The sequence below is a fragment of the Rhyacophila brunnea genome, unplaced genomic scaffold, assembly GCF_057557595.1.
Source record: "Rhyacophila brunnea isolate RB1 unplaced genomic scaffold, BYU_Rbru_1.0 scaffold_4, whole genome shotgun sequence".
NCBI classification, from domain to species: Eukaryota; Metazoa; Arthropoda; class Insecta; order Trichoptera; family Rhyacophilidae; genus Rhyacophila; species Rhyacophila brunnea.
The window spans coordinates 39,660,968-39,673,383 of record NW_028233068.1 but is presented as its reverse complement, the minus strand read 5'-3'; the positions used below and the strand labels follow the sequence as shown (position 1 = coordinate 39,673,383).

The window sequence follows — 12,416 nt, the reverse complement described above, 5'->3', positions numbered from 1 at the left end:
AGAGAAATGTAATCGGCTTATAGAAACCTTTTTACTGTCGTGGATTAATCCAGACTATTGATGATGATATTCAAAATAGAAAATATCATCAAAAATTTGACCCGGCGTATTGTGCTGTGGAGATGCAACGATGTGGAGAAAAAATGTTAACCCTGACCTTGAAATGTTTAAACATTTTTAATACAGATTTCGATTTTTAAATAATTTGAGGAACGTGCCTAATTTAATAAAATGTTTTTAAAAAAAATTGTCAGAGTTGTCTCAAACTGTCCTGGTTTACCTGTTAACAAAATTTTAAAACTTTTCCATCGTATTCATCCCGAATAATGAAAATGCCACAATTGGACCGTGCAATATATGCGCCTGCACAGTAGAGCGATAGTAGACTGCGAAATCTTTAACGTGAGACCTGGCGGCGGCGCTTGTGTTGTATCTTGTCTATGGTTTTCGATTTCGAGGTATTGTAAGTACTGAAAAACGAGAGGAGGGGATGTAGTTCTCCAAGCCGCCACCTATCACCGTAAAGATTTCGCACTATAGCGAACCTGCTGGTAACATAACCAACTACACCGCACAGAGACTCATTTTGAGGTTAACCGATTTTCACGACCTTACTCTCGCTTACTCTTGCAGAATGAGATTGGCGAGACAGTCAGCACTTTTATGTGTAAACAGTTATTATCGCGATAGTTTAAAATACATACTATTGGTACACGTAAATCCATGCATGTGTACAGGCGCTATTAGATTATCATCTATCACCGAACAAAGTTGTGAACTATAAAACAGTGACTGGAAAATCTATTCATATTTCTAAAACAAAACACAAGCTCTTATATGTTGTCTATCCCCTTTGCAAATTTTTATTGCTAATAATTTGGGGCCAGATATATCAAAATTACCTTTCGTTGACTGTTATGACAACATCCTCGTTATAGCGTTCAGTGTGAACGCATAATTGTGTCATCTCAATTATTTTACATAGGTATGGATGGGGCAGGAAACTATGATAAATCTATGCATTAATATCAATGAATAAATCTACTTCTATTATCTCTCGTATGGCTCTGCAATATTTTATAATTCTATACCTGATGTAATTTCAATAACAATTTTCTCTTTATCTGTTCGGTATGGCTAATTCATTCATTGATCATCGGTATTACCACCCAATATGATGGGTCTTGGTCCCCTCTAGGAAACATCTTCACAACTCCCACCATTTCTGCATCTTTACCTTAAAGATACTGTATCTCTATTGTTCAACCACTGCACTCTCAACCTTATTCCATTTGGGTCTATTGAAAAGGAATTTCTTGGTGAGGCTTTGTGGTTGTGTGTAATCTTCGCTACAACCCATCTTCGTCGCATATGGCTCTGAAGCCACATATGAATATCTTCCTTTTAAAGATATGCAGCTTCTTCTCATATTGTATTTATCCGATCTTGATGGGTCAATATAGGCCCGTTCAGGTTTTTCTAGAGCTTTATTTTAGCATTATGACTAATATAATGCCTCCAATTTAATATTTTGTCTGTGTTCCATTTCCCATTTATTTGTAATTGCTTATTTGAAATGCTTGCATTTCTACATATATTATGTAGATCATTATTCGTAACCCTATTTACACCTTCCAAACTTTGGGTGTTACGTATAAAAGTAATATTATACACAAATACAAACTACGAATGTCAGATATTTTATAATTTAAAATCAATTTTAACTTTTAACATTTTAAAGCACTCTTTTTAGTATATCATTTGTGTTTATCACTTTTATGTTTTGCATAAATTATGATAGATATTTCTCTACCATTGATTCATTTAACATCTCTCCTGCTTCATTTAAACGTGCTGAAATTTTGTATGCTCGACCCTAATCGAAATTCAAAGGTACTTATGTGTTCTCAATTATCTCTTAAACTAATATTTATAAATCTCAATAATACCTATCACCGATATGTCTATATTGTTATAAAAATGTTATCCTTTACTTATTATAATTTGTGTGCGGAAACTTTACTGGTTGCAATATCTTATGTTTAATCTTTTTTTATAATCAATGTACTTAACTGTTTCTTTCCTTAATAAAATAAAAATAATAAAGTCTGTACATTCGAGAACAAAGTCTGGAAGTCCCAGTTTTATCATTTTTGAGTTAAATATATAAATGCCAAAACATTTTCACGATCTTTGATGCTGAAAATATGGAAGTACTGTGCCACTTGGTTTCAAAGATACATATGTATTTCTAAAACAACTAGAGTACAACAGGCCATGAGGCTCAATGACAGTAGTGTATTTAGCAATAAAAGACTTGCACCCCTTACACTCCCGTAAACAAAGAAAAGAGAAGAAGAGAAAAGAAATCACTGACCGCCAACTCCAGGTTCAAATACACCATATTATTTGATAGAATAATAATAGAAACTCTTGGACTCAGTTGGTAGAATAGTAATTCAGCGCCTTAGTCCATTTCCAAACTTTCTACAGTAGTTCACATTATTTGGTTACATACTGATACGTAATACGTACATACTTAAATATGTGAATTATCACATATTTTATTTATAAATGGGCAATGTTTTGGTTTCACAAATTCATTTTGAATTTCACACTGAAGCAATGAATTATTGCAGATAATAAGCAAGTCGTATTTGCAAGTATATGATATTGGCGGCGGAGGCGGCCCTCGTAAAATGCTGACTTTTTATCCGGGGGCTCCGGGTTTGATTCCGGGTGAGGTCACAATAGATAAATGCGGTTTCCCATTCATTAAAAATCACCACATTATATCAGACATCCCCCCCTCGTCGTTAGGTCATCATGTCATTTATGGTCCCTAAGTTTTGTACTATTATGAGAATATGCATAGTGTCTGAAGATGTCGAAAGGCGAAATCCAGATCACTAATACCAATTCAAATTAAATAGTACAAAATTTAATAGACCATATAAAAAAGAATTTTAATTCTAATTCCATCAACTATAAAATAAATAGAATAAATACTTAATCGCCGAAATACAGTTTTAATTCTGTGATGACTTTTTTTAAAGTACCTACCCATTATTTTTTTAATGGCAGGAATGTATTAATATTTTTTATTGAAATTCAGGTGAATAAATAAATTTAGCCCACGCTCCTATCATTTGGTGCCCCTGTTCACATAATGGCTTGTTCACCGCAGTTGTTATACAATAATTGAACACAGTTTGATCATTAGTATTCAGTAGTATGTGTTCATGGCAGTCAAAAGGTATGCAATATATTAAGCATTTGTCTCTCAAGGAAATTGTGACTGTGAAAGTGAGATTCATTCGGTACACGATGTTGTACCTACGTAGTGTCAACTATCTGCTATCCAATCTAATACCAACTATCTGCTGAATCATTCAACCGCACATATCTGCCTATGGATGTGCTCGCAGTAAATCAATTACTGCAGTATTTTTGTACTCTGTAAAATATTTAAAAAACAGAAAATGATAACTGGCAGAACGTTTAATAATATTATGTTGAGATAAAAGTTTACATGGAAAATAATAAAACATTCCATTTTTTACACAATACACAACTATTTTTGGCATTCAACAGTTTGTTGAATGACCGTTGATAAGTGGGCTCCACATTTCGACAAACTTGATCAACTTACAAGTTGAATTGAATGAAGTTGAGGTCCTTTCCACTTTTAGTCGTTTGATATTTGAATCAACTGGTTGCTTAGACCTCCCTAAGTTTCCCAAACTTTTACTTGTGACGGAACACTTCGCAAATCCCGAAATTTTAACGGACACCTTGTTTATTTTGTAGGGTAGATAAATAATATATCATTAATATAAATAATGATAAAAAAACAATGATTTATTTAGTAATTATTTTTAAAACATAAATAAAAATATAAGTGAATGTAGTTCTTAATGACTTAATGATGATTTTGGGTCCTTGAATTCAAATCTTGATATCAGGCACAGTAGTAGAAATTTGAATTATATCTGGGCTAGCTTCGTGCCTGTTCCTGATATTGACTTCGTTGCAGCATAATAAGAAATCCTGCTGCCCCTAAATATATCCCAGTAAACGGAAGTAAAACAATAATAGCTTGTTTTGACATACTGGGGTCTTCTGATAAATTCGCGGAACACATATTCACGTTCTGTGGTACATAGTTTGGGAAACTCTAGACAAACAACCGAGGTAATAACAACTCGCATCGGCACGTCAAAACTCGTTTGTACACATTGTTTAACACTGTTTTAGTTTATGAACTACATTTTTTTTTTCAGTATTATTTTCTTTAGTTCGTCACTTAAAATATCAGAAATTACAGAAACGCACAAACTAACAAATTCATTTAACACCATTTTGTTGACGACTATCGATTCAACTTAAATCGATATGTGGGAACATTCCTTCCAATATCTAGTTCCAACATTCAACAGATAATTAAACTACAAAAATTGCCACGTGAGAATGTGGTGTAAGATAGAAGTAAAAAAGCAATATTCCTTTTCTAAAATTTTCTCTACAATTCAATGTGGAGGTTAAAGAGTACCTTGGTATCAAAGTGGGACATACGCCACCTCCCACTAAATTCATGTTTTAATTGATTATGGTAGTGAAAGTGATGCTCTTTTCAAAAAATCCACTAAAAGTATCAAAAACGGTAGTTTTCACAGAAATTTTTGAGTTTAAAGTTGGTATGTTATATGAAAAACGGTCACTTTTCACACTTGTTTGTCAGTCTCCTGTAAAATTTTGTAAATGGCTTATGTCCCACTTTGATACCAAGATACTCGTTTATTGATGGATGTTTTTTAGGAGAAATCAATATTACCCACTTACTCAACCTACTTGTGTATCTACTACCATGCTCTGAATACAAATACTGAAAAACATTATTTGCATTTGAAGAATTTTCCAAATCCAGTATTTGAATCTGAGACCCACAACTTCATCCTCAGATACTTTATAAATAGATCAGTATACAGTGGCGGCACGGTGGGCACGATAAAAGCACCTTGCAGTTGTAAAGGTATTATTAATTTGCTTGCATAGAAACAGGCATTGCAGCAAACAATTCCGATGCCTACATCCGGCATCACATATGGTGCCACTGTATACTGATTTACCTGTATCATTGTTTTATTCAGTGAATAAAAATAATACACAAGCTTTATTAATGTTCCGCTCTTTTTTGCACATAAATAAATAAGAAGCATGCATACCTATTAAAATATTTTTTAGCAAAATATGCGTGCTGAATAGGTCTTGAACCCACAACCATCGCAATCCAGGGATGTGCTTTACTGATTATTAAGCTATTGAATAATCACTAGTTACGTATTTTTAGAGGTGTTTTGCTTAAAGGTCGGTACTGATTTGAGAATTTTTTTGCGCACAAATGGTTTACACGTACAAACGTACGTGCAGATAAAAAAAATTGTACACACAACTTTCTTGTTTGTGCGCGTTTAGTTGTACGTGCACAGCCACATTCGTGCGCGCATATTTGCTCAAGTCAGTACCGACCTTAAGATTGGTGACCATCTTTTTGTTTCTCTGTATAAATATGAAGTCGTGGGTCACTGGTTCGTTCCTGCAGCTGTTAAAAAAATACATGTTGTTTTTCAATATGTATTTGATCCATTGCAATGGGACAGGCGAATGGCTAACAACTATTTTGATATCTTAAAAAGTCACTTAATTTAACCACTATTCTGAGTAGACCCATATGCTCCGATTAAGAGTGAATATTTACGTGAGTCATTTAATTTTTTTACCACTTATGTTAGTCTGATTAGTGTTTGCATCGATAGCATAATTAGTTTAGCACACCTGAAAGAATAACTCAGATAATTGGTTTATTTTTAAATTATTACATTCAACAAGGAGATTTCTGCGGTTATCTTCCAGAACATGTTAATTCTGACTCACAAAAATAGATATTTGTATGGAAAAGTATATCTTTCATATAACGTCACTGCACGTGAAATACCTTCAATGTGGCAAAACCATGTTTAGGAGATAGAGACACAAAACTGTTAAAATAATAATGCAGTTTAGGGGAGTAATATTATTTATACCGTATTGGATAATAAAATTATGGAATTTGTTCATAAGTTTTGCAGAAAATACTTAAAAACATGGATATTTTTACATTGGAGGTTTATTCGGCAGTCTGTATGTATTTTGCCACAATTGAACACTGATTACGTGCACAATTTCTCCGATGTGCACAATCGAGTTATTTAGTTATGTTCATCATAAAATTTGTTAGGAATACATCACATTGGAGATTTATAACTTTCAACCAAAATGACACATTGGATGTTTTTGTCAATGATAAAGAAAAAAATCAAGGAATTTTTTCACACCAAAAACTCATTTTCGCAAAATTGGCACATTTGGGGTATTTCGCGTGCAGGACGATAAGTAAAAGTTTATTTTTATCTCAATGTTAATATTTTTTTATTCATCTGGAATAAATATATTTTGTAAAATCATGCTCCAAGGTGCCAAATATCAGGTTTTTATGCGTCAATTAAATGGTTTATCTTTTCGTGCCACAATAATTTGGCAATCTTTTCCTGTCTGGCACTGTTCTGAACACAGATGGAATGCTTAGCTTAAAGCGGACTCTGAGGATATTTAAGCCAGAGCGTTTCGCATAATTAGTATTTGTCATAGCCAAAGCATGCTGGCTTTCTAGTTATATTTCTTTGACCTTTTTTTCCTCGTTATGATCGTAACCTTATCCTTCCCGCCAGTGCCGTCTTATGACCTTCACATAAAAATAAATATCATAGACACCAAAAGGTTCATAGGCCCTAGACACTGGCGGTGGCGAGGGGTGAAGATAGGCTGTGAATATTCAACATAAATAGTGCACTCTGAACTTTTGTCAGTCATACTTGTTTTCAATGATCTAAGCATGCAATTAGCAGATGGTGTTGGTACGTTTTTAAAATTCAATTAAGCCCTGCCTAACCAAACCATAATAGTTTAGGTATGCTATGGGTAATCCGACAAAATAGTGCACACTTTATTTGTTTTATTTGAATTAAGAATACATATTACAGATGGTGTTGGTTTGTTTTTTAAAATTCATTAACCCTGCCTACGCAAACCATAATTGATGAAAAATATTCTTCTATCTATAAAATATTTAAGTTATGTATGGTTTAATGGCATAATTTTAGATATTTTATAGATAAAAGAATATTGTTTGACTATTATCTACTATGGCTTGGAATAGGTAGGCTTTAATTTAATTTTAAAAACTAACAAACACTATCTACACATTGTAGTCTTAGTTCAATGAAAATAAATACGTTTGACTGACAAGTTTAGTGTGCACTATTTATGTCCCTGCTTCCACCTGATGCGGAGCATAAATCTATACATCCACATTTGAAAAGCCTGACATTACCCATATGTATGTCATGACTACACAGAATGTTTTTTAGAATTGTTAAAACTGCCCAAGTCATCCTCCCTAAGTGCATGATTACTCCATTAAAATAGGTATTCATCTTCTTTAAAAACCTTTGTACTGTGACTATTGAAAGACTATGTTAAAAATGTTAAAAAAAAAATTATTCTATTCCATTTACATATTATGATATAAAGTTATCGTTTCACTTGACTGGATTGCAAGGTGTTCAACATGTATTATTTACCTTCATTGAAATGGCCAGTTCTTTCATTCAACTAATTGTTGATTGCCGTGTGTATCATAAGTGTATCATAATTATATACGGTAACAATTATAGATTTATTTTACATTTAAATCTATAATAATTAATGTCATCTGGACAGATTACTTATGCACGAATAATTGATATATTAAGCTGTCTTCTACGATTGTTTCCCTTATTTATTTACAAATCTGCTTTATGAACACAAAAATTATGGTAGACTTTCATTTTCTCATTGACTCGTAACTTGATTTATTTAAAAAGCAGGTAAGTCGGTGTCTCGTTATTATAGAGTGTTCGTAGTAATTTCGATGCGCTGACTACGTACATACATTAGAGGTATAACAGTCTTGAGATAATATGTTGGGAGGTTTCTAAAATTAATTATATTTAAATTTTGGTGGTACATAGAACATTGAGAGTTTCACTATGTGGTTTAATGTAAACGAGCAGAAAATATAAATAAGCCATTTTGAGAACATTGTCAAATGATGATATTTATTAAAAAAATATATCTGTATTTTGTAAATCATCATCAAGATTATAGTCATATCTTCTGTTTGTGTTGATGACTGGCTCTCGAGCAAACTCCTCTAGTCCTATTTACATTCCTTCTCTTATGCAAATTACTGACGCCAAGAACTGCCAAAATTCGTCTATAATAAAAACACCATTAAAATATCAGTCATAAAAAATGCAATCAGTATAAGCAGAGCTTCTGATTTCTCGACTTTTTTCATTTCTCGAAATCTAAATCGAAGAATATTTGTTTTCTCGAAAGTTCAATATTGGTTTTTTGATTTCTCCAGATTTCTCGAGATCCTTGGGAAATCGACATCACTATGAAATTACTTCTTGTCGATTTTTTAAAAATTTATTAGAACTTCTAAAACATTTTAACCGGGATATTAAGAAATTCCATTCAGATTGAGAGGCAAGACCTTTTATTTTGTTAAAAATGTTACCAACGAATTTGAGAAATTTCGTTCAGAATCAAAATGATTTCGGAAAATTAATTTCTCAAGATTCTGGATTGGCCTTTTCTGATTATTCTCGAGGATTCTTGATGACAACTTCTAAATATATGTATTGTAGCTAATTTTATAAGTAGGTACTTAAGTATGTTCTTAATAAACAAATTATCAATACTGCTGTAGATGAACTGAATGAAATCGGTTAACATAAAAGAAAGCTGAGATTTCTCCGTAGCTAAACATTTATATATTTTTCCAGCAATCTACAACTACAGTCCCGGCAAGGACACGGGTGGCCCACATTCTCTCGGCCTCCAAGTTGGTGAGCTGGTGGAAATCTCGTCTGAAACGGACGAATGGTACTACGGCAGGCGAATAGCCGGCCGTCGGACGGAGCTCACAGGCATATTTCCAAAAAGCTATGTCAATTTGAGAGATTGCACAGTCGACAGGTAAAACTTTTTATAATAACATATTTTATTTCAATATTTATCTACCTGTTGCGATTTATTGAACTGTTCTTATCCAAAAGATATAATTATACTTCAACAGGTTATGGAGTATCTATAAATTAATGCCTGCGGGGCAGCTACAGCTAGCTATACACCCAATGATTTTGATGCAATGATTTCATTATACCTATTACAGTATCTAAATTGATAACAGTTACTATTTCATATAACTTTTTCTGTTTATTTATTTATTGTTATATTAAGAGTGACATTGTTGCATCCACATCATGCGAAGGGACTATGTATTTCACAATTCTCTTCTCCAAGTATTTAAACCAGCAGAAGGCGGCAAATTCATATTTTTTTATATCTATGTCAGTAAGGGTCTCAATTTAATATAAGCAAATTCAAAAATTGTTTTAATTATTTGGTTTTCAGATGTTCTCTCATTATAACAAGTTTCCCTAATTAAATTTAATTTAACCTCTAAATTATTAATATATCTATAGATTCGGAAGCTCAGACTAAGTCAAATAAACAGATGTAGTGTTTCTATACAAAAATACTATGAATTAGTTTATTAGAGAACTTCACCTAATTCCGAAAACCAACACGTTGATTCTACTTAATAATGTATTTTTTCATAATGTATGATAACTTTGAACGATTCTGCCATTAATTGTGAATGGGATACTAAAAGTTATATGATTTTCAATCAATCAATGCTCCGTGCTTGCTCAGAAGAGAAGTTTGTTGGATGTCAGAATATCTCAAAATAAAATCAACATTAGAAATCTTTGAAATGATCGATGTTAAGTTTTAAATTCAGACCCACTGCACAAGTATACAGAATCATAAAATTTTCAAGGGAACTGTCAAATATCAAACCCTGCACACTTTTATGGCAGCGATTATTGAATAGGTATTTAATAATATGCTATACTTATTACAGAGGGTAGTATGAAAAGTTTGTAAAATTTATATGAGATGGCGTCACAATTTACAATGTAAAATCACTACTGGCAACCGTAATTCTGCAAACGATTTCTGTCAAAATTTCATTCATATCTGATGCTCAGTAACACTTGACAGCCATCTGAATCGCATTTGCCGCATCAATCGAAAAAATACTTTTTCCATGCTGTCAAAAAATATTTTTATTTAAAAAAGTTAACCAAGTTGAATGAAATTCACGGGGATTCTGTAGCAGCATTGAGGGCTGTTTATTTTAAGATAAATGCTTTAAACATGGACATACAAGTACCAAAGCTGAAATATATTTTGTATGCTCAATTGAGGCCATTACAGAGGAATCATTGTAAAATTCATTGTTTTGTAATGGAAGACCACCAAGTGCACAAAATCGCCGGAATTTTGGGCAGGTTGACAATATTCTTCACAGAAAATTAGATATAAAAAATCTGTGCTCAATGGGTGCTGCAAATCACGATTGTTGACTATTCACCAAAGATTCACTCGAATGGACATTTCTGTGCAGTGTTTAGTGATGTTTAATCGCAATCCAAAATACTTTATGCGTCAATTTGTGACTGTTGACAAAACTTAGATTCATCACGACACACCAGAATTCAAACAGGAGTCAAACCAATGGACAAGGACTGGTAAAGTGCGCCGAAGTTCGTTTTGTCAACGATTGAGAAGGTAATGGCGACTGTATTGCTGGGTTTTCCATGGAATCATTATGATTGATTATTAGGAAATGGGCAAGATAATAAATATCAGGAGCTTGCCTATTATGCAGCATTATTGAATCGTTTGAAAGACGAGTTGCAGGAAAAACAACCGAAATTGGCGCACAACAAAATAAATTAAATTAACGGAAAATCGTTGGATCAAATAGTATATAAATAGTTTATAAATCTATGTTGAAAAAAAATGTTTTCTACAAAATTTTCAAACTTTTCAAACTCCCCTTGTATACTGTAGAAGTAGAGCTTTTTCTTTACGCAATCAATCAATATTTTCTGCTATGTAAATCTATCCTAATATATTTTATTCTTACTGTATATTGTAGAACTGAATCGGTGGAGATAGTCAGTATTATTCAGCCTCATATAGTTCAAGAGATTACACAAACGCTTAGGGAGTGGGGAAATCTTTGGAAGACTCTTTATGTGGTTAGTGGCTTTACTCTATTTTATATCAATAAAAGTTATGAATAATTAATTTCTAAACATTAATTATCAATGGTGGCGTAATATTATCTTTCACTAATAAAAAATTGTGTGTATATCCAATAAGCCACAATATTCATTAATGGACATCAAAAATCTTAAAACAATATATTTCATTTTTGGTGATATTTGATATATCACTGGATAACCCTTGAAAAATCACTGCAATGTACAAATTGAATTTCACTCATCAAACTGCACGGGGCAAAGATGCATTTTTTTGGATCCATTTGAAAGGTCAATGGCTTGAAATGTATTTTAATGTAAATTTCTGGTATAATAAATGAGAGTGAAATTACTAAAGTACGTACTATGATAATTCTCTACTGTCTAGAAGAAGATCGTCCACCTGTGGAAATATGGTCTATGTAGCAAAAAAGGTACAACATATTTTATTTGTCAGTTCTGTGCTAGTGCAGAACTAATGAAGCATATTCCCATTAAAACACATTTACATGAAGCTTTAACTATATCATGGAGTAATTCACTTGCTAAGGGATACTTGTTACTCATAAGTAGCGAATGGTAAATGGACATTTTGAGGGTTGTCATGTGGTGACTGTTAGAGGGTATATTTATTTTATTTCTGCGAAATCTCATTAAATTATATTATACCTGTATTTTACTTATATTTCTGTCACCTGGCTCTGGTAGTCAACAATCTTTAATAATTATTTAATATTACTTTTCAGTATAATCTTAATTATCTACTTTCAGAAATGTAATACCAACAAATTTAAATTTATTGAAGTTAGCATGAGGGCATTGTTGGAATTGCGAGGTGCCATATTATCGGGGACATTGCCACTCGATCAACTGAAGAAAGTTCAAAGGCAGGCCATATATACAATGGACAGAGGAAACCGGTAACATTTCCATAAATCAGTAAAGATATTCATAAAACACTTAGAATAATTTTATTTATATCTACTTGCAATGTCCTAATTAGCGATTGCAATCCTGGACAGAATTTCAAATCTCGGGTTTGTGGCATTTGTATTGTTTTAATCCTGGGATCTTGGAATTTGAACATTAACAGGTTTTTCTTGAATGGTGATAAAACGTAATTGTTTGATGATTTAATAAAAGGATATTTTT

The 12,416-nt window shown here is 32.6% G+C and overlaps 1 protein-coding gene across 19 annotated transcripts in view; it reads left to right on the top strand.

The window, feature by feature from the left end:
• Window positions 1–12,416, top strand: part of mbc (dedicator of cytokinesis protein myoblast city) — a 62,104-nt gene that overhangs the window by 5,223 nt on the left and 44,465 nt on the right. For all 19 annotated transcript variants that reach the window (XM_085954658.1, XM_085954655.1, XM_085954645.1 and 16 more), the window contains exons 2-4: window positions 8,931–9,123; window positions 11,159–11,261; window positions 12,036–12,184. In XM_085954658.1, the coding sequence (XP_085810784.1) occupies window positions 8,931–9,123; window positions 11,159–11,261; window positions 12,036–12,184 (445 nt within the window). The remainder of the gene's footprint in view (window positions 1–8,930; window positions 9,124–11,158; window positions 11,262–12,035; window positions 12,185–12,416) is intronic.